Here is a 22004-nt window from a genome sequence, read left to right as displayed (position 1 = left end):
GTAGAGGCAAAGACATCCACTGACACACACTTCATGGGCCGAATGGCCGAGAAGGTAGGTGGCAGTGCTGGGGTGGGTTTAGCCTAGGCGCTTTACATTGGACGTATTTACATACATTACTATTATTACCCAGTCGAAATTGGTACTAAGTTCTTTATCTTTTCTCAGATGCTCAAGAGCTCTTTTCTCCATAATTGAACGATTCGAGTATTTGCTGACAGTGTTGCCCCGATCAATAGTTTTGTGCATCTCTAAAGTAACAGCTCGAGGAAAAGTGTCAATTACATTGTCAGAACTGAAGACTGGCATGAATTTGGATCTTTCTCTATCTGATAAATTGAGGCCAGGATTCACTGGCATTGTGATCTCTACTGGTCTCTGGTAGTCATTGTGGCGCATCTACATGCTGCAGTTGATGACAATCTGCATTGCTTTGAAGGCCTTCCAGGCATTGATCCCTGAGAAGGCCCTCAGCAACCAAACAGACAACATGATGGTGAGGTATTCCATAAGGAAGCCATGGTGGGGGGGTGAATAGGTCATTGCCCAGGTCATGAGAGGCACAGATCATGTGTCAGTGGTGCTGCAGTCACTGGGTGTGACTTTCAGTGTTGCACCTAGTGGGGGGGAAAGAATGTGATTGTGGACTCACTCAGCAGTGGGCTATAAGGCTGCCTCAAGTGTGAATTGGGGTGGTGGCTTGTCTCTCGGACATGTGTGACCGCCCAGAGGTCAATCTATTCGCCAACACAATAAACAAGAAATGCCAAGGCTATGAATCCAGGTACTGTTTTCTGAAGTCTCTGGGGGATATGTTTTCAGTAAATTGATCAGGGACGTTTGCGTACGCTTTACCACTGGTCCAGAGGTGCACTCCCTGCCGGATAATCATTTTTTTTAAATAAAACATTTTATTGTTTTTTCATGACATAATCAAAACAACCACAGAACAAAAAAAAATCAAAAACAAAACGAAGGCAAAAGCACTCTAGGACAGCCTCCCCAATCCAAATCAACACAATATCAATATCACCGACCACCAAGATCTTTCGCCCGGCCCGCTTCCCTCCTCGTCCACACCGCAATCTCCTTGAGCCTGGCCATCACGGCCCAGTCTCCTCCCATTTCCCCCATATTTTAGATGCTTTGGTTGCACAGCCCCTTGTGCCATATAGCCGGTGTTCCATCATGGCGCATGAGTCCATATCCAATACCCAATGATCCAGTGTTGGAGGGGGGATGGGGGGGTCCGGCACTCCCCATTTTTGTGCGATATTACGCTTCATTAGGGCCGCCGCTGAATTTAAAAACAGTTTTTCCCATTTATTGGAATCGGACTCATCTGGTACTCCCAGAACTAGGACCCTCGGGTCGAGATCAATAGAGCGAGCCAATGCCCTGGACAGTTCTGTACAGCAAGCGTTCCAGAAGGTGCGGATCTGGGGGCATGTCCACAGGATATGAAAGAAGGTTCCTTCTTCCTCTCCACATCAGAGACAGTTAGAGTTTGTTGCCCTCTTCCAGCCGTACAACATAGTCCTAGGATAGTATACTCTGTGCAGGATTTTAAGTTGCACCAGCCTGAGCCTAGAGGAAATGGCCACCTCCCGCGGATGCATTAGAACCTGGATCCAGTCTTCTGGGTCCATTTCCCCTACATCCCTTTCCCACCTGGCCTTTAGTCTTGACAGCTCGGGGGTAGCAAAGGAGGTAATGGCGTTGTATAGGGTAGATGTGCATTTGGTGGGAATATATGCTGGCAGCATGTTTCGTTCTATCGGTGGGTAGTCGGGGACCGTATCTTCTGAAGGTATGTGGGCTCTCAGGGCGTGGGTCAATTGCATGAAGTGATAGCGTTCTGCATTAGGCAGTTGGAATTTGCTCTGCATCTCTTCTAACGAGGTTAGTTTTCCGTCCCTCAGGATATCCTCTACCTTTAGAATTCCCGCTCTCACCCAGCGCGGCCATGGTTCAAATTTCTCAATTTCCTTCAGGTTGCCATTTTGCCATAGGGGTTGTGCTGCAGTAATTTTGTTTCCCCACCCAACAAACACATGTGCCTGTTTCCAAATGGTAGTCGTATGGGTCCTAGTTGTCGGGAGAGGGGGGCGTTGTGGGGACTGGTAAAGTAGCTGAAGTGGATCGGTGCCCCGCATGGCATCCACCTCGGCCCTGATGTGGTGTAGTGCCCGGTCGCCGTGTAGGAGGTCATTGACCACAGCAAGTTGTGAAGTCCAGTAGTAGGTTTGTAGGCAGGGTACCCCCTATTCCACCCTCCCAAATAGACCCCCCACATGAGTTCCCTGAGACAGGTTTCTATACAGTGAAATTCGGAGCTGGGGATCGTGAGTGGGGCGTTTTGCAGGACGTAGAGGAACCTTGGAAGTGCCATCATTTTAAAGAGTGCGGCTCTACCCATGAGAGTCAGAGGGAGCAGTTTCCAGTGATGGACGTCATTAACAAACCGATCTATAATTGGTTGAAGATTGTGTTTTGCATATCTAGTAAGATCACTTGTTATCCAGATTCCCAAATACCTATAGCCCTGCCTCTCAATCCGGTATGGGCAGTCCGGTGGGTTGGCTTACCCCTCCCCCTTGCACCGGGAACAGTACGGATTTCTTCCAATTTATTCTCAACCCGCTAAACTCCCTGTAACACACGAGCATCTGGGTTACTACAGTTTCGAGTCGGTTCGGCCATGTATATCAGGAGGTCGTCCGTGTACAGGGAAGTCCGGTCTTCGTGTCCCTCAGGCCACCTAAATCCCGTCCAGGCCCCGCTCTGCCGAAGCCACAAGGCCAGTGGTTCGATCGCAAGGGCAAAGAGAAGGGGGGAGAGGGGACACCCCTGTCGTGTACCCCTGCCCAAAGGAAAGGATCGGGAAGTCCACCCGTTCACCTTGACCTCGGCTTGGATATTTGTATACAGCAGCTTTACCCATCCCAAAAAGCCTTCTCCAAACCCCTTACGTGTCATGATTTCCCAAAGGTTGTCCCATCGGATTGAATCGAATGCCTTTTCAAAATCAATTGCCAAAAGGGCCAGTGGATTATCAAGAACATGTTCTTGATAATCTAGCGCCAGGTGGAGCCGGCGTAGGTTCATTCTGGTTGATTTATGTGGCATGAAGCCACATTGATCCGGGTGTATCAAAGTGTCCACCACCGGTTGGAGCTGGTTGGCTAAGAGCTTGGCCAGAACCTTGGCTTCGCAGTTGATTAGCGAGATCGGCCTGTAGGAGGCGCATTTCTCCTGGGGTTTGTCAGGTTTAGGGATGACTACAATGGTAGCTTGCATAGGTCCGATGCGAGGGAGCCCCGTTCACGGGCACTCAACAGCATCTGATGGAGGGGGGGGGCGCTATGTTATTACCTCCTAGTTTCTGCCAGATTTCAACCGGGACCCCGTTCGGGCCCGGAGTTTTCCCCGGTTGCAATTGTGCAAGGGCTTCTACTATCTCGGCTTCCGAGAGATCGGAATTCAGTACCGCCCTCTGTTGCTTTGACAGGGTAGGGATTACTATGTCGTCGAGGAGGGTCGGGTCAAATGACAGGTTTGTGGCCTGATATAGTGTGGCATAGAATTGGGCAAAAGTCTCCACTATCTCAGCGTCTGACCGGCATCTCTCTCTCAGTGGGGTGATGATCTCTCGGACACAGCGCTGTCCCTCATCCCGTCTCTCTAGCCAAGCCAGCATTTTCCCCAGCTCATATATCCGAGATCTGGACTCCCAGTGGGCTTGTTTGGCATTGTTCAACATAAGATTCCGGTTCCTTTCAGTGGCACGTTTAAGGGCAATTTGGGTCTGAGGGGTTGGAGCAAGGATATGATCGTTTTCCTGGTGGGTTACCTCCGTCTCTGCCTCCCTTATTTTCCACAGCCTCTCCCTCCTCCTATTCGCCATCCAGGAGATTACTTCTCCCCTTCGCACGGTCTTATAGGCCTCCCATATCACCATCGGGTTATTTTCACCAGTATCGTTAATCTCAAAGTACTCGGTAGAGACTTCCGTGAGGTGGTCCACCAGTTCCGGACAGCCCAAACAGTAATTGTTCAACCGCCACGTTCTAGGGGGGGTTGTACCTTGAATCCGCGATTCCATCACCAAAGGTGACTGGTCCGAGATTCCTCAGGGGAGCATTTCTGCCGACTGTATTCTAAAAAGGTCTTTGTGCGGGATAATAGGTAGTCTAGCCTGGAGAGGGAACCGTGGGCTCCGGAATGGAATGAATAACCTCTGGTTCCCAAATGCAGTTCCCTCCACACGTCGCACAGGCCCAGGGCAGATGCAAAGTTGGACAGCCTCGTGGGGACATTGGGATTACGTTGCCTAAAATGAGAGTGGTCCATTGTATTACACATAACATCATTAAAGTCACCACCCAGAAACCACTCATCAGGTGGTTGATCAATCCGCCGCCTATTAACGGAGCCGCGGTCCCGCCCAGAATCGTATCAGGCCCCGCCTGCAGGAGCAGCTCACCCCCGGTGCCGGGATGGTCCCGGAGCACGGTCCCGAACCACACGGTTTACCCGTCCTCCTCCCGAACTGCCTCTCAGAGCGGGCGGGCACTGTTCCTCACTCCCTCGAAGCACTCCGCGGACCGGAGCTCCCTGGAGACCACCAGGGACGACAGGCCACCCCTGCTGCTGGTCCCGAGAAGGCGGCGGTCGCTGCCAATGCGGTCAGTCGTGTCAGGCACGTTCGTTTCGCCACTGTCCCATCTTCAGTAGGGGGTCGTGCCGCAGCCTGCGCAGCTGTTTCTCCTGGCCGCCTGTGCGTATGTCTTCCAAGCCCGGGCAGTCTCGCCGGGGCACCCGCAGAAGGTCTTGGCAATTCCCGTCAGGTTCCAAGCACTAAGCACCGGAGGCGGCCCCCGTCTCGGCCGCACCTCTCCGCTCCACTGCAGTCGTGTCTTCAGCACATCTTTACCGCGCCAGTTGCGGGTGCGAAATCCATTGGCAGCCATCTTAGATCGAGGGCACAGCTTGCTTCTCGGACTCTGAGGCGTCGGGGTTCGGCTCAGCCGGCACATTTAGCGCTCAAACTACACCTATGTGTGCCACATATATTCAGCTTTCAGGAGGTCCTTTTTTCAGCGCTGGAGATCCCAAAAAAAGGGCTGTAAGTACAAGATGTATAAGGCGGTAGCGGGAGCCGAAGAAACTCACGTCTGCATTGCCTCGCAGTTGGCCACGCCCCTCTTGCCGTATAATCTTGATTGCTTCGATGTGGGCCAGGCAGCCCTGGTACTTGCTGCTTCTCCACCTGCCTCTGGATCCACAGAAGTTGTTGCCTCGCCAACACATGTTCTTGGGCGAGGCAGGGTCTTCCTTCCCAAGCCAGCCTTATTCAGTCTAGCAGCGTAGCGCCTGAAGTCCTAAGGTTCAGCATTCTGGCTTTGAGGCATGACTGCATGGATATTCTGGCTGAAGCAAGGGTGCTTTCGTTAACATTTGCTAAAAAAATTAAGAAGTTCTTCAGCTGGTGTTTGTTCATATCTGCACCCGGTCCTTTGCCAGACTTGAGCGATCTTACCTTACCTGCTGGACTTAACTCACAGCGTCTTGCAACACTCTTCTATTAGGGTTCATCTCTCTGTCATAGCAAGATACAGAAAGACCCCAGGTCGTGATTCACTGTTTGCTGTCCCCCGTTGTCAAGGAGTTCTTGAAAGGGCTGCTTTAGAAGTTCCCATCGGTCTGCAGGCCAGAACCGACGTGGGAGCCAGACATGGTACTGCCAAAACTGATAGGCTGCTCTTTTGAACCCGGGCATTCTGCAGATCTGAAGTAGCTCTCATTGAGGGTGGCTTTCACCCTGTCCCTCACATCATCTCAGAGTTTGTCCGAGTCTCAGGCCAACTCTGCGAGAGTACCATTTTAGTTAGATTTTACAGCAACATGGTGGTGCCTAAGAGCTGACCATCAGTCAATTCCAAAGTTCTCATTTGAACCAGAGCGCGTCTCTTCAGGTGTTTTTTCAGAACTCTGCCAATGTTGTAGAGAGAGTGCTGCACACACTCAACGCCAAGAGAGGTCTGAAGTTTTAACTTCACAGGACTGTCTCTTTTTGGCTGGCGGATCAACTGCTTGCTGCTTATTCAGACCAGAGTAAGGGCCATACCATACCAAAGCAAAGCATTACCTTTCGGATTGTGTCCTGCATCAAATTATTTTCTGAGAAGTCTAATCGGCCGTTGCCCGGTAGGGTGACTGCACACTCGACAAAAGACAAAGTGAAGATGTGCGCCTTTGTTGTAAGTAAGTTTATGTGGCAGCCTCGCACTAGATTTAGACTGTTGAGTCAAGTAGCGTTTGGCAAGTGATTGTTGGGATGGGGGAGTGCAGTTGCAAACGTGAACTGAGGGAGACCATGCAAACCAGACCAGATGTGGGCCAGACCAGATGTGGCACTAGAGCTCTGAATAAAATTAAACCTTAAACTGCTTACCTTTAAGTGTTCATCCCTAGTATTGGTCTTATAGATTCACATTCCCCCTGAGGAGGCTAGTATATGTTTGTTGTTCCTGTTGAGCATGCATCCAGAATTTAAAAGTAAACTGTAGGCTGTAGAATGTGAGCTGACAGCACTGGGTCTTTCCAGGTGGTCGGGCTATGCATGAGGTCTTGAAGGAGCAGCAGTCTGCTAAAACACTCTGGAGTGAAATTAATTACGTTTAACTGTACATGGGGTGCCCAAGGGTGTTCAGCCAAAAGTGGGAGTTATTTGGAAGTATGTGCATCTGTAAAAGAAACCAATACCTGCGATCTAAACAAACACCTAATTAGCTAATCCTTGGAAGACAGGAACTTCCTTTAATATTTATAGTAAGCCTAAAAGCCCACAGTCGTTTTTTCCATTTCTTTCCTGACCACTTTAATTCCCTTGAAACCTTTTCTGCAAACGTTTTCAAAATGCTTTCTCATTGACACAAACCTAAGTAGAGGTATTGCTGGGAAGATACTTAGTTCAGTTAATCTTTGGGTAGATTTCTTTTGTGTGTGAATTGTATCCAAGGGCCTCCATTCTGAGTTTGCTAAGAGTTGGAGAAATGAGGTAATCTTTCAAAAGAAAGAATTTTCAGAGTTAAGAAAAGGTTGCTTGTCTTTAGTAGTGTTAGTTTGGATGCATTTTCCTGATCACGGTCTTATGGTAAATACCTAAGAAACAGAGAGGATTGGTGAATTTTCATGGTAAATAGTCTGGAGTGTTAGCACATCCAGTTATTCCTGCTGATCAACCTAGTGTTGTCCAAAGACACATATGATGCTCTCGCACACTGTCAGTGCATGATAAAAGTTGTCATCTTACCCTGATGCCCGAGAAATTCCCAAACATGAGTAATCTGTAGAGGAAAGTGTCCTTCAGAGCTAACATTGCTGCATGTGTGTACTTATTTTCTTTTTTGCCCAGCAGGGTAAATATTCTTTCTAGCCAAAATAATTATTGATCCACGTGTCAGTTTGACATCCATGCATGTGTCTTTCTTTCTTAGTGATACTTGTGTGCTTTGGAAGGCACTGGCTACAGAGACGGTCCTAACCACGCGAGTCCTGGATCTGCTGCTGGAAAAGCTCAATGGAGATGTCCCTTATAAAGAAAGCAAGACGTCATTGCTGAGCAGCAGTTCTGGGCGAATTGCAACTGTTCAGCCTCTTGCTGTAAGTAAATGTTTCCACTTGTTAATAGAATGTATTTAAAAACATCAGCTTAGAAATTAATGTGTATAAATAAGACTGTCTATAGACAGAAGGTTCGTGATGAGCAAGGTGCACAGAGAATAGTCTTCCACTGGATGAATAAATGTTCTAAAAACAGATCGCATGAGATTGGTTCGCTGACGAGGGTGCATGATGTTGCACAAGGTTCCTTTTAATTGAAGAAGGACATTATATTGGTCTGTTTCTAGCACTATGGCACTCGTGCCGATCCAGTTGCCACTGAAATATTATTTCGATAACCTAATGGAAAAAGCAGAAAATATGGCCGTATTCTTTGGTGTGAAAACCTTGGTCCCCATCAAAGTGAGTCAGAAATGTCATGCTTGAATAGGAGATTTTTTTCAGGAGATAACTAAGCCAGGTGTTTGAGTCAACATAAGGTCGAGAGTAAGTCAACTCTTTAATATGTCCAATGAAAAGAATGTCCCCAGCAGTGGTAAGGATTGGCAAATAAGGAAATATGTATATGCAGTAGCAAGTAAAACCTAAAGAAAACCCACAGTTCGTAGTTGGAAGCATTATTTTTTTAACTAGATGGGTAGAGTGGGACTTCAATCTCTTCTGCACGTTCCACCAATTCCTGTCATACTGGTAGGTCTCACAGGGCTGAACCTGTTGGGTCCACGTTGATTTTAATCACTCCAAACTAGGACGGAGAACATGGTACCTAGACGTCTGGACTTGTCCATCTGGTCCCTGGGCACCTCTGGTCGAGAATGGACCTGCTCTCGCATTTGGACGGGTGAGTCATCATCTGAACCTCAGCAGACTGAGGCCTCTTACTAGGTGGCTGAGATGCAAGGAGTGGGATTTCTCTAAGAATATCCTGGATTTGCTTTTCTCTTGCTATAAGGCAGACCAACAAGTCCATTTATGCCTGCTGGTAGCATATCATACATTCTCAGATTGGTGTCAAAATGGAGGGTGGGGGGGGGATGGGGTCGACAAATCTGGAACCTTTCACCTATCCTACTGCCTCTGTTTTGGGATTTTCTGCTTTCAGTGGCACTGACCACCCTATGGGTCTCTTAAAGATCCCCTCTTCATAATCCCCACTGTTATGCAATACTTGCTGGGATTTTGCACCAGGTTGATGTTCATGCATGGGATTTAAATGTAGTGTTGACTTTCTTGACAGGCACTCCATTTGAGCCCCTACATTCCCCCGGCAACGGCAGACGTTAATCCTGTTATATAATCCTTTTCCTCCCTACCGAGTCCCCCAGCGGCAATTGAGGCGTGCTGATTAAACATCCAGGCACAGGCGGGTTGTGTGTGGCTTCGATCCGCTGCCTCCAGAGACCGCGACAGTGAAGTGCGGAGCCGAGCAGCCGACTCAGCATATGGCGAAGGGGCTGCCCGCTCTGTGGAGAACAGCGAAGACTGCGGCGGCCAGATCGTGCGAGGGCACCTGAAGCTGCCTGCCTCGGGGGGCGGGAAGGTGCTCCTCGGCGCGGAGGACAGTGTCGCCGAGGTGGAATGTTGCATACCTTGTAGGTGGCTGTGGTCAGGCGGCCTGGAGGAGCTGTTCGGCCCGTGCCACGCTGCGGTGTGTGAAGCAGTGTCTGGCAGGGCCGGCCTGGCAGGGTCGGCCCGGGAGGTCTGTGGTGGGCGGTGCTGCATACCCAGTGCTGATGAGGTGAGGCTCTCCCCATCTTGTCCGGCTCTTACCCACCCCCTCCCGAGGCAGAGGATAAATCCTGTCGCCTGCGGAGCCCAGAGCCTGGGGAGTCCAGACTGCTGGGTGTTAGGGTTGGTGACACCTGAGGCCCTGGGAGGCCTATCCTGATTGCAAGGCTGGACAGGGTGCGCCCCTACCCTAGACAGGCTGCTGGAACTGCAGAGTGGTGGCTGGGCACTGGGCAGCTCGTGGATTTTCCGGACCCAAATTGGGCGACCGCCCCCCTCCCCCCAAATCACCAGGCGAGAGTAGGTGCAATATCTTGGCAGAGTCCTGGGGAGGGCCCTGGACTGGAGTGCACCTTCCGGACCGGCTTGAGTGGACTGCAGCGCTGTCTCAGTGGGGTGGCGGCACTGGAACTAGGGATGGCGCTGCAATAGGTGGTGGGGAGGTCGCAGCCTGGCTAACTACTGATTGGTGATATGGGCAACCAGAAGAAGCAGCCGAGGATGGACCAGTTTGCCTGCACTGATCAGGTCCAGGCCCCGGCTCCCACTTTGCAATTACCAACGCCAGAACAAATTGACATGGCCGCCCTGAACCAGACCGTTAGCTCTCAAGGGGAGCACAGACACACTTGGTGTCAAAATAGATGCTCTTACATGCAAAGTGGATATTTCGGCAGTGCAGATTGAGAAGTTCTTCGGACGCATGAAAGAAGCGGAGCAGAAGATCGGGTCTCCAGCATGATGTGTTTGAACTGCAAAAACTTGTGAAGAAGATCGCTGCCAAAAATGAGGATTTGGAAGGGCGCTCTTGGTGTTCCGGAGTCCACAAGCATAGGTAACATGGAAAAGTTTGTGGAGAAGCTCCTGCTGGACGTGCTTGGTAACCCCTTGCTATCCTGGATGTATATGGTGGAGCGCGCTCATCGCTCCCTGGCAGCAAGACCCCCGCCGGGCACCCCTGAACGCCCCATCATAGCGAGAATCTTTTGCTATTGCGACAGAGACACAATTCTGCGATTGGCCAGGGAGAAGGGGGGGGGGGGGGAGTTGCACTGGGAAGGTTCCACTATACGCCTGTTCCTAGACTTTAGTCCAGCGGTCCAGGATCAAAGGGAGACGTTCCAGATGGCTAAAAGCATCCTGAGGCATAAAGGGATTAAGTACTCTGATGTACTCAAGCTACGCGTGCAGCACAATGGTTCAGCAGTTTTCTTTACTACACCGAAGGTGGCGGAACAACATGCTAGAAACTTGCCCGCCTTGATCCCTTGAGATGGGAACTAGGTGCTCGCAAGTAGAACAACAGCGTTGCGAGAATTGTGGTATTGGTGGAGGGGAGGGAGATGAGTTTTGTATTGTCATTGCCGCAAGGAGCAATTGGGCTGCCCTCAGAGCCCCGGTTCCACATACACTGTGGTGTAAGTTGATCACGGTTGGGGGAAGGGGGGGAGGGAATGAGGGGCCGGTATCTTCTGGTTTCTGGCGTGGGTGGGATGGGGAAGGGGGAGGGGGTAGTGTTGTTTTGGGGTTACTGCCAGGTTGGTTCGGAAGGGGAGGCTCCAACTTTGTGTTAGGTATGTGTTGGAAATTGCAGGAATGCGTGCATCAGAGGGAATAAGGTGTCAGTACTACCCTCCCAGCCCGGGAGGGGTTGCAGTGCGATCCATTGTGTGTCTGGCGTATATACCAGATCTCTGTTGCTGTGGGTGGGGTAACTCTTAACATTGTTCATGATGTCTATTATTTCCCAGAGGAAAGTAATAGGTGGAGGAGGTGATGCTCCTAGGCTGATTGTTCCCAGCCGGGGTGGGGGGGGGGACAGGCATATTTTTTATATATTTGTTGAATGACCCGGACCTCCTCGGGCCGGGGGGGTAGTACCGGAATGAGTGTGGCGATAATGTCTTGGAACACTCTGGGCCTAACCAACCAAAAGAAGACAAGGTTGGTATCTAATTACTGTAGGAATCATGGGGTGAACATATTGTGCCTCCAGGAGACTTATCTTGCAAAAGGCACCGCTCCTCCCAGCTTCGCGGGGTGGGGTCCCATTGGTACGCCCCGTCCTTCTCTTCTCACTCCAGGGGAGTGGCCACGTATATGCACAGGTCACTACAGAATAGGCTACACAAACAAATTCACGATGAGGAGGGCCGATATTTAATACTGGTGGGGGAGGTACTCGGAATAAAGCTCTTAGTGGTGAATGTATATGCACCAAATTTGGACTCTCCAGAATGTTTTCACAAATGTGCCAGCCATCTCTATAAGTTCTCAGGGTATTAAACGATATGGGCCGGTGGCTTTAATTTGGCGCTCACATTGGATATGGATAGGACCATGTCGATACAGCAGAGCCTGACCCAGGCGGCTAGAGCATGGAGAAATATTGCACTGACACATGATTTGCATGATGCATGGCGCACTTTACACCCCACTGTGAAGGAGTTCACATTCTATTCGGGAGTGCATGGGAGCTCGTCTAGAATAGATTATGTGATGACTTCCGGCCCCATATTAAGCGCAACCACTGAGGCGTGTATCCTACCTCGGATATTGTCTGACCACTCTCCAGTGGTGGTTAGGTTCTCTCTTGCTTCCCGTTCTCCCAATTTATCGCTGTGGTGCTTTGCAGTGGCATTTAGGTCCAAGATAGAAAAGGATATAGACTTATTTTTTCAGTCCAGTGTAGGGTCGTTCCCGGACCCAGGTACGGTGTGGGAAGCGTTTCAAGTCTATATACCTGGGTGTTGTATCTCCAAGGAGGGCGGAGTGTTGAAGGCCATCAGAGGGTCTATGAGGAAGGTGGAGGGCACCATCAGGGAAGGCGAAAAGAAGCAGAGTGACCAGGATACATCTGAACTTCATAAGGAACTGAAGCTGCTTAGGGAGAAACTGCAGGAATTGGCGATTGGTGAGGATAGGTACTTGGGGGATCCGATACAAGCAGCAAAATACGGTGAGGGGGATAGGCCTAGTAAGACACTGGCATGGGCTATTCGTAAAGAACGTCCCTCCACCAGTATAATTGAGATAGAGGGGCAAGATGAGGCTTGTGTACGCGATCTAGAGGGGATAAATGAGAGGTTCCGGCAATACTATGACCAGCTATATACGTCGTGGCGGGCATGACTCTCTGATGCAGTATTTGGACGAGGTGGCCTGGGCTGGCTGGATCCAGAACATGGCAGTGCCCTTAACAAACCTATTACGGAGGAGGAGATCCAGGAGGCTATAAAATCGCCCCCTAATGGGAAGGCTCCAGGGTAGATGGTATCACCGCCGAATTTTATAAGACCTACATTGACCTGGTCACCCCGCACCTCCTGGCTATGTACGATAGCGCTATGGCCAATGGTACTCTCTCTGAATCCACTAGGTCAGCTCTGATTACTGTGCTGTTGAAACCCAGGAAGGACGCCCTGTGTCCTACATCTTATAGGCCACTTTCGCTTATAAACACAGATAAATTTCTGGCTAAGGTGCTTGTTAAGCGGTTACTCCCACATATGCCTGCCTTGGTGTTACCGGATCAGGTGGGATTCATCCCTGGGCGCTCTACTCAAAATAATTTAGGGCGCCTGGTTACCCTCTTGCATAACGTTAACCTAGATATACCAATGGTGATGGCGGTCTTAGAGGCCGAAAAGGAGTTTGATTCAGTCGAATGGCCCTTTTTGTTTGGAGTACTTCGGCGGTCTGGGCTGGGTCTGACGTATATCAAATGGATTAAACTCCTATATTCGGCGCCAAGAGCTGCGATATACACCAATGGCCTCATCTCAGCGCAGATATATCCCTCGCGGGGCACGAGACAGGGATGTCCTTTCTCCCCGTTCCTGTTTGCTTTGGCAATGGAACCCATGGCATGGCACGTTAGAGAACTACATGCGCAGCGCGGTATCTATGCATACACACACCTTTCCATTATATCTCTATATGCAGATGATGTTCTCCTTTATGTTAAGTACCCGCATCAGACCTTGCCTCCACTGATGCAAGAGGTGACTAGATTTGGGGAACTATCCGGGCTCAGGATCAATTGGGAGAAATTAGAGGTGCTCCACTTGACCCCCGTGGGTCAGAGGGACGATATAGGCGAGGGATTCCGGTGGTGTCCAGAGGGTATTTGTTACCTTGGTATCATGGTATCCACGGTCAGGGATAAGCTGTACAGAGATAATGATCTCCAACCATTAGAGAGCTTAGAGCAGAAAGTTGAGTTATGGATACGGCTTCCATTATCCCAGGCCACCCGAATTGCTTTGGCAAAAATGGTGGTACTACCTAAACTTCTCTATGTATACAATAATGCACCAATATGGCCTCCTACCAGCTACTGGGCCTGTATTAGGAAGCTAATGATAAGATTGGTGTGGGAGGGCAAGCAACCCAGAATTGCGTAAGATATACTCACTGGAACGTATGGGAGAGGGGGGCCTGGAATACCCTGACTTATATCTTTACTTTCTAGCTGCGCAAGTGCAATACATATCAGGATGGGACCCTCCAAACCCTGCGACCCCGCACGCTAAAATAGCTAGAGCATTAGCCCATCCCTCCGCTTTGCTGGGTATGTTGTGGGGCAATAGGGATACGGTACCGAAGGGCGAGATCCAGCCGGTGGAAATAACATGCAGAGCCTGGGAAAGGGTTAATCAGCAACTACAATCTGTGCCTTGCTTTATGCCTGAACTGCCAGTGTATAATGTCATAGGTATCCCACTTATATTTGAGAGATCCTTTAAGGATCGGTTCCAGGCGCTAGGAATACAATCCCTGGGGGATTTACTGCAGGATGGGCGGTTTATACCATGGGATGAACTAAAGGCCAGAGGTGGCACAGACGCATTGACCCTGCTACAGTATTATAGGTTGCGGAGCATACTTGGGGGCAAATGGCCGGGATTACCACAGGCCCCACCCCTTCAATCGGCCTTGTGCTACATAGTCCATCCTACGTCTCCTACAAAGGTAGTGTCCACTCTTTATAAGTATTTGGTAAGGGATGGGAAAGGGACGCAGGAGCGGTCATGCAGGGCCAAATGGGTGGCTTCCCTGGGGAAAACACTGGGTGAGGAGCAATGGAAGCTCATTTGTACACAAACGCGGCATATCTCACTAAACTTCCGCTATAGGCTGATTCATTACAAGTGTATCCATCAGGCCTATTATACCCCGCTCACTCTCAGTAGATGTTTTCAGGACCGACCATCGCCATGTAAAAGGTGTGGTGCTGAGCGAGTAGATTTTTATCATGTGTGCTGGAGCTGCCACAACATTACGACCTTTTGGGGGAAAATTGAAGAGGCCATGTCGTTAATGTTGCCATTAGTACAAACATACTCACCTGAAATGTGGCTTCTAGCATTGATTGAGGGTGGTTCTCGTACTGGAAAAAAACTATTGGGCATGGCACCTGTGATCGCTAGACATCTTGTGACCAGAGAATGGGGGAAAGCGACCCCCCCACCTTTGCTAAGTAGCTGGACGGTATGGATTTATGTGAACGAAAGAAAACCATGTTTGCTTCAACGCTCCCGAGTACCAGCCGGTCGATTGATTACTGGATCCCGTATAGACAATACCAAATGGACAGGACACAGGCAGTGCAATCCCCTGAATCCGTACCGGGCAGCTAAGTTGGAGGAGGGGAGAATGTGAGCTTCTAGGTGGGAGTGAGCTCTGCTTGTGTTTGCTATCTTTGGATATTACTATGGACTGTTGGGACCGTATAAGGAAAAGGCACTTAATGGATTACGTACTGTGATGGCAAGTTGTGAGTCTCATGTTTGGATTTGTGGGAGGGGGGGGGAGTTGGGTGATTTGTTTACTCATCTGAGTATTTGTTACTTTGAAATAATAAAGAAAGTTTTTTTAAAAAGAAGCCAATATCGATATTGAACTCTTTGTTCAAGCACGACCAAATAATCATCTCTGCCATGTCACCAGAACTTCTAACACCCACCTCCTAGTCTTACTACCCCATATCTGCATTACATTAATATGAAGAAATCATACAAGAATAAACATAACATAAAGCACCGGCAGATGAACGCCAGTCCAATAGCCACCATGACGTGGACATTCGTGCAAAGAGTCTGACTCACATTACATACGTACATTGCCTACATGCAATAACCTGTATATCCCCCATCACCATTAGCCTCTTTGCGAACCCGGGTCACAAACATGTCATTCATCCCCTTCAGGGGTTTCTGAGATCGGACGAGGTTTGCAGTAGATCGCACACATTGTGCCACACGCCATCATTACCTCTGTCCCCCCTCAGCTCATCTGTCTATCAGTAACAGCCAGTTCTGCCTTAGCCCACTTTTTAAAATCTCTAAGCGATTTGCAAAACAAAGGTCCCTCAGAGCCCTCCACACTATTGCAATGGCATGCTTAGCAAGGATAAACCTTGGGGATTGCACTTGAACGAGCATTTAATGTGTCTTGCCCCTTTTACAGGAGAGTAATCTAATATGCACTGCCAGACCGTATCCTGAGTTGGCAATCCAATAAGTTCAGCCAATTTGCCAATCACTCACTCCCAGAATAATTGAACCCCATTGAAGTGGTGGGAAGTGGAAGCAGTTGGCAGTGCCCCTCTTCACTTTCTTGTTGGCTGTGCGTTACTGACTTGGAATGTGTCGATACTGTTTCCATCTACGGAGTTGGGAAATCAGTGAGGTGTGTTTGACTTCACCGCCTCTGGGGAGGCTGTGCGGGTGGAAGATCTCCACCCTCCTTATTGTTAAATACACTTCCGGTCCGCAAAGTGGTGGAAAGTGGAAGCAGTTGGCAGTTTGCGGATCGCAGGGAATGCAGACTGCTCCACATAATTTTAAAAAAAATAGCTCCTCTTGCCTTGTGTGTTAGGGGGAATTCTCATGTATGGCTAATTTCCGTTACATAGTGAGTCCCTCAGCAACTTTGCTGGATTTATGGGGTTTATTTTTTCCACCTGGTAAGAGTGTGAACCTTTTTCCAACTCTTACATGTGTTTTGCCATTCTGTTAACTGAACAGTCATGTCAAATATGGAAAACTACAGTGAAGAGAGTCTCTTAAACTATGTTGCTGAGGTTCTGAGAACCATGTGTAGAGAGAGGAGCCTCTCTGGTAAAGGAAAGAAATCTGAACTGGTTGCTAAGTTATTGGGAAAACAAAGTCTGGAGAGTGGGTCAGAAGGGCCTACCACTCCAGCAAATGTGGATAATGAGGTTTCTGATTCTGAGAGTGTTGGATTAGAAGAAGTAGATGAGTCATTGTTAGAAAACCCTACCACTCCCTAGCCTGCTCAGAAAGCACAACCTCTGTCCACAGGGACCCCCACAGGTCCTACACTCACACCTGAGTTTATTGCACTAGAGAAAATGAGACTTGAATTAGAAGTGAAACGTATTGATGCACAAACTGACATGAAACATCAAGAATTAAGGCTCAGAGAAATAGAGATGGCTCGTGCTCTAGAATTGAAGAAATTGTCTTTGGAAAATGCTTGTCTCCCAGAGTCTTCTTGGTCTTCCAGCCCTAAGAGACCCTGTATGCCGAAGGAAATTATTGGTATGTATGAGACTAAACTTGATGATTTGGATTGGTTAGCAATGTTTGAATACAATCATGGGATTCAGGGTATCTCAGGGAATTAGTTGATTCCTTGGCTTTTCTCTAGGCTTCCCCCTGTTGCAATGGAGTTGGGGGAGGTGGATAAACAGGATTATGAGTGTGTGACGCTAGCTTTGATAGCTAGATTTGGGAAGACCCCTTCCCAGTACCTTAAGAGGTTTAGGACCCTCAAAAAGCATGATGGTACCCCTTGGGCCACCTGGGTGTGTGAATGTTTGAAAAACCTAGATGGTGTGAGCACTTATGAAGGTTTGAGGAATCTTGTTATGTTGGAGTCAATTTATGATGTCTGCTCTCCTGAGCTTAGACAGCACTATGCTGATTCAAAGGAGATGGATCCTAGGAAGTTAGCTAAGGCTGCTGACTTGTGGGTTCCCAACAGGGCTACTCACAAGGATTCTGGGGCAACTCAGAAGTAGTATGAGGGAAGGCCGCCAAAGAAAGATGACGAGGAGAATTCCAATACCTCCCATCCAGAAGAGGTCCCCAAACATAACCAGGGTAAGCCACAAGGGAAACCAAATAGGGCCAGTGTACCTCCTGGTGCCAAACCAGAGGTAGGCCATGACAGACCCCAATTCCAGAGAACATTTGGTAAATGCTTTAGTTTTGGGTCAACTGACCATGTGAGAGGAGATCCCAGATGCAAGGGTAACCCTGCAGGGGTCGGCACTACCTCCTTAGCCGCCTTCCCAGAGGGAGAAGTACAGATGGATAGTGCTCACTTTCACTTGTTTGCTGAAGAACCTTTGGCTCTTCAAGCGACTGTATCCTTAAAGTCCAAGGGTCTGGATACGAAACAACATAGTGATGTGTATGACTCCATTCCTGAAAACTCTAAGGAGTATTATGTGGACAGTATTTTTGTCAATGGCCAGGACACCCCTGCCATGAGAGATACTGGGGCCAGCAGAACAGTTGTGGACGAAAGATTGTTCAGGCCTGAGGATGTTGCTAAGGCACCCAAAGGCCCCACCAAACTTGCTGGTGGCCCTGTCCAAAAAGCCTATCGCAGGTTCAGGAGTTGTACCAACTTCTGAGGGACTGGTCAACCAGATCCCCTATAGATTCAAAAAGAAAAATGTCTCTCAAAGGGTGTGTAGGTCATATAGCTTACAAAGGAAAACCTTTGATTTTACCATTGAGCACAGAGCAGGAAGTCACCATCAAAATGCTGATGGTCTCTCTAGGGTGTTTATAACCGTCTAGAGGTATGAGATCCATCCAGGAGTGGATTCAATCCTCCTGTCCCTTAGTATGGGGGGCGGGTGTTAGGGAGAATTCTCATTTATGGCTAATTTCCCTTACCTAGTGAGTCCCTCAGCAGCTTTGCTGGATTTCTGGGGTTTATTTTTTCCACCTGGTAAGAGTGTGGACCTTTTTACCACTCTTACATGTGTTTTTCCATGTGTATTTCTACTGTTTGTGTGATCTTGGGCTCTGGAGCCACACCACTCCATGGGCCCAACTTTTTGTGTGTGTTACACAGCACCTTCAGTGCAGTGAAACAGGGTTGTTTCTAAGCCTTCCCACCGACTCCATTTTTCTGGGGCTGACTACTGAATGTAAAGTTGCCATTAACATGTAAAGTTGCCATTAACTTTATATAGTCACCTTTTACCACAGATCCAGTACACCCCATCGTACATGGAGTATTGAAAAGGGTTAACTACTCTCCCTTTTTATCTGTACCTCTTGGAGCATTGTTTTGCTCCCTTAACATTAAGCCTTGGCTGGTGGCAGTGGTATCTACCCTAACTTTTCTACCGCGGTTATATTATATAACATGCTAATGTTTTAGGCTAATATAGTAGCCTCGAACATGAAACCCGCTTGACCATATTGGTTTTAATTTGGCTCTGGTTGGGTTTTGTCACCATTTCTTCTTGTTAAACTCTTTCTTGTGTATTACTTTGCGCGGCAAACCATGTTTGCCTTCTTTGTTCACCGTCTTTTGGCAGGCTTCTCTCAAGAAGCCCTCCTTTTGGCGCCTGGGTGTCTAGGTGGGCTGAATGTGAGGGAGGGGTGTAGTCACCCCCTGCAAGGGGTATCCTTGGAAACCCAAGTTGCACGTTGTCGTGATTGGCTGAGGTGGTTGTCCGGGCCGGACAACCTCCTTGCTGTGTGATTGACAGCCAGGCTGTGTGAATGGGGGATTTTGGCATAAAAGGCAGGACTCTTGGGCTGGAAGTCAGTCGCCACTGGAACTGCAAGGAACCGAAGAGAAGCAGAGAAGAAGACGGCTGCTGCAACTACTGGGTCCCAGTGGAGCCCTGCTGCAGTCCTGAGCTATCTACCCTTCAATGACAAGAGAGGATCCAGTCCGGAGTCTTCTTCCCTTGAGTCTGGTGGGATCAACCAGCTCACCTTCCACAGGCAGAGGATCCTCTTCTTGGTCGAAATCGCTGCACACAGCTGTAGTGGTCCGGAAGCCACCTGAAGAGCCTCTCCTGTTTTTAAAGGAGCGCACCTTTTAGTCACTGTTGCTTTTGCTGCTGCTGGCCTCATCCCTGGGTAGTGCAGATCGCTCCAGACGTCGTCCTTCTTGTCTCCACGACTGAAGCCACAGGAACCGTGAGTCTGCAGGAACTACCAGGAACAGCTGCTGTAGCACCAGCTCTTCTTCACTTTGAATAAGGTACTGTGTCCGAACTCGAGGAACTGGGGTGAACCCCTTTTTCCTCACTATAGGCTTGTCCTTATCTTCCTTCCTTCTTAAAACTTTTGCTTCCTCTTTTGACAATATCCAAGTACTCCTGGCAATCTCGAATCGTGAACTGTACTGACCGTGTGATCCTCAGCAACAGGAACCCTGTTCCACTTGACACTGGCGAAGGCCTATTGACTTTTATTCACTTGTAGGAAAGTGTACTCTGATTCTATCTGCCTTGACAAAAGTATTGCCTATCATTTTTATCCCCAACTCTCTTGTGTTGATTCATGTACTAAGTGTGTTTTAACTCCGGTAACATTTCTTCCAGTGGGTACGCGTATCTTCAGTAAGACCGAACTGTCATTACTGTCAGAAAGTGATCGCATCTGTCCCCCCGGTAACGTCTTTGTCTCCCAACACTGGTCTGTCAAAACCAAAGTTACTAACCTTGAATTGTGTTGCACAAAGTGAATTGCTTGTGTGTAGTGTGTTTTACGTGTGATTTTAAATTAATAGAAGTGAGGGATTTTACGAACAGATGGTCTAGAAATAAATGTACTTTTACGTTTTAAACCAAAAACCTTGAGTCAGTATTTGCTTGAGTCACAGTAATTGTAGTACTTGGTGTAATCTCTACTACTGCTCATTTGCTCTTGAGATAAGTCTGGCTGCTCCGCTACTGCTACCACTTTAACAGTGTAGTACAGGCTTGTACCAAAGGTGAACTAGTATTACCACTTGTAGTCTTGATTGTGTGTAGTGGTCCCTAAGGGCACTGCACAGAATTCTGCCTAACACTGTGTTTTGCCGAAAGACCAAAACTTTAAGTACTAAAATCTGAAGAGTGAACGGATTGCACTGTTTGGTCTAACATTTAACACCTGCAACCACAGTTGGGCTAAGTGTGACTGTGTGGAAGCTTGCATTTTCAGTGTGTCCATATTCTGACGATTATGAGTGCTGCAGGGAAACTGCAGGGTTAGTACCCTTGTATCCCAGTGGCAGCAACTGACATCGGCCTTACAAGTGTGTGAGGCCTCGAACCACAGAGGGTGATTGAAAGGTCAGAAATGTAGTGACTCTCTCCTGAGAAGTAATGTTTTGTTACGATTGCATGCACGTAGCAGGTGTAACAGTGTGCAGTTAGGAGACAGTGGGCCCCGCACCTGATATGTCGGTGCGCCGCCTGCTTCACATTTGCTCTATTTAAAGTTGTAAGGAGGACCCTGTTCAGGGACTTACTGTGAAAAATAAACAAGAAACATGATGCAGACCACCATTGGAGCTGATATCTTCGGCTCCTCCTCCACTTTACAGGGAGGCTTAGTAGGAGGCAAGTCTAATTCTGATGCCTTGATGGGGAAACACTTGATATCCACTGAGGTTGCCTCTGCAAAAAGTGAGGAAACCGGGTTAGTGGAGGCTCCATCTGATGAATCAGAGTTGGAAGTTAGGAGGGGGACCACAGCCCGAAGAAGATAGATATTGGAGTGGAAATAGGCTGTGCGACGGCCTCCTCTGAAAACACCTTACAAAAGAATTGGGAGCAAGGGCGGGACAACAAACTCAGGCAAGAGAGTGACATTGAAGAAAAGGCAACTACTACCCCTCTGCCAGCTTAGGTAGAAGGGAGCCCCGTCCACAGGGTAGAAACGGCCTGCCCACAAGGGGGATTCATTGGGGGAATGGAAGAGAATGGTAATACTGAACATAATCCAGTAGTAATGCCCCTGAAGTCCCCCATTGTGATTTATAGATTTGGAACCTCTTGCTCACGTTCTGCGATTGGAAAAAAAAAACATCATATTCTATTGGTAAAACGCCATGGAAGCCTTTGACCCTTACCTCAGAAATGCTAATCCCGAAAAATAGTTTTTTTTTTAAGAAGACTGATAAAAAAACAGTACAACCTCCCTTAGTTCCTGGAAGGTTTTGTGGCTGCAATTCAAACGAATTTAGAGAAGAACACGGAGCAGATCACAGGCATTTTACACAGTATAATAGATCCCATCATTCAGGAAAAGAACAAAAGAAGAGCCGACCTGGATAGATTAAAAGGCATAGGTACGAGTCAAATTGAAGAAAGAGAGGGAAGACCCAGCCCTGTTATAATTGATATGCAAATCCATTTATGATAAAGACTTATGAATCAACAGAACAATATCTTCTGAAGTCCCCCAATCCGCCGCATCGCTTTGATCTTTTGCGCCTCAGACTCAACTTATGGAAAACTAGGGAAATCACAACAAGGTGTTACCCACAAGATCAAATTAGAAATATGTGTCGATTTTGTGGGAAAGCAATAGAAACCTTAGAACATATTAGTGAATGCGTTAACCTGTTACCCTTACGCATCAAGTATT

At 48.5% G+C, this 22004-nt stretch overlaps 1 protein-coding gene across 2 annotated transcripts in view; it reads left to right on the top strand.

Moving 5' to 3' along the window:
* Positions 1-22004, top strand: part of MROH1 (maestro heat like repeat family member 1) — a 2813132-nt gene that overhangs the window by 2168500 nt on the left and 622628 nt on the right. For both annotated transcript variants that reach the window (XM_069621886.1, XM_069621885.1), the window contains one exon: positions 7503-7668. In XM_069621886.1, the coding sequence (XP_069477987.1) occupies positions 7503-7668 (166 nt within the window). The remainder of the gene's footprint in view (positions 1-7502; positions 7669-22004) is intronic.

Source organism: Ambystoma mexicanum, chromosome 5q (assembly GCF_040938575.1).
Source record: "Ambystoma mexicanum isolate Mex_15411 chromosome 5q, UKY_AmexF1_1, whole genome shotgun sequence".
NCBI classification, from domain to species: Eukaryota; Metazoa; Chordata; class Amphibia; order Caudata; family Ambystomatidae; genus Ambystoma; species Ambystoma mexicanum.
Note: the sequence above shows the minus strand (reverse complement) of the source record. Positions and strands in the feature narration are given on the sequence as shown.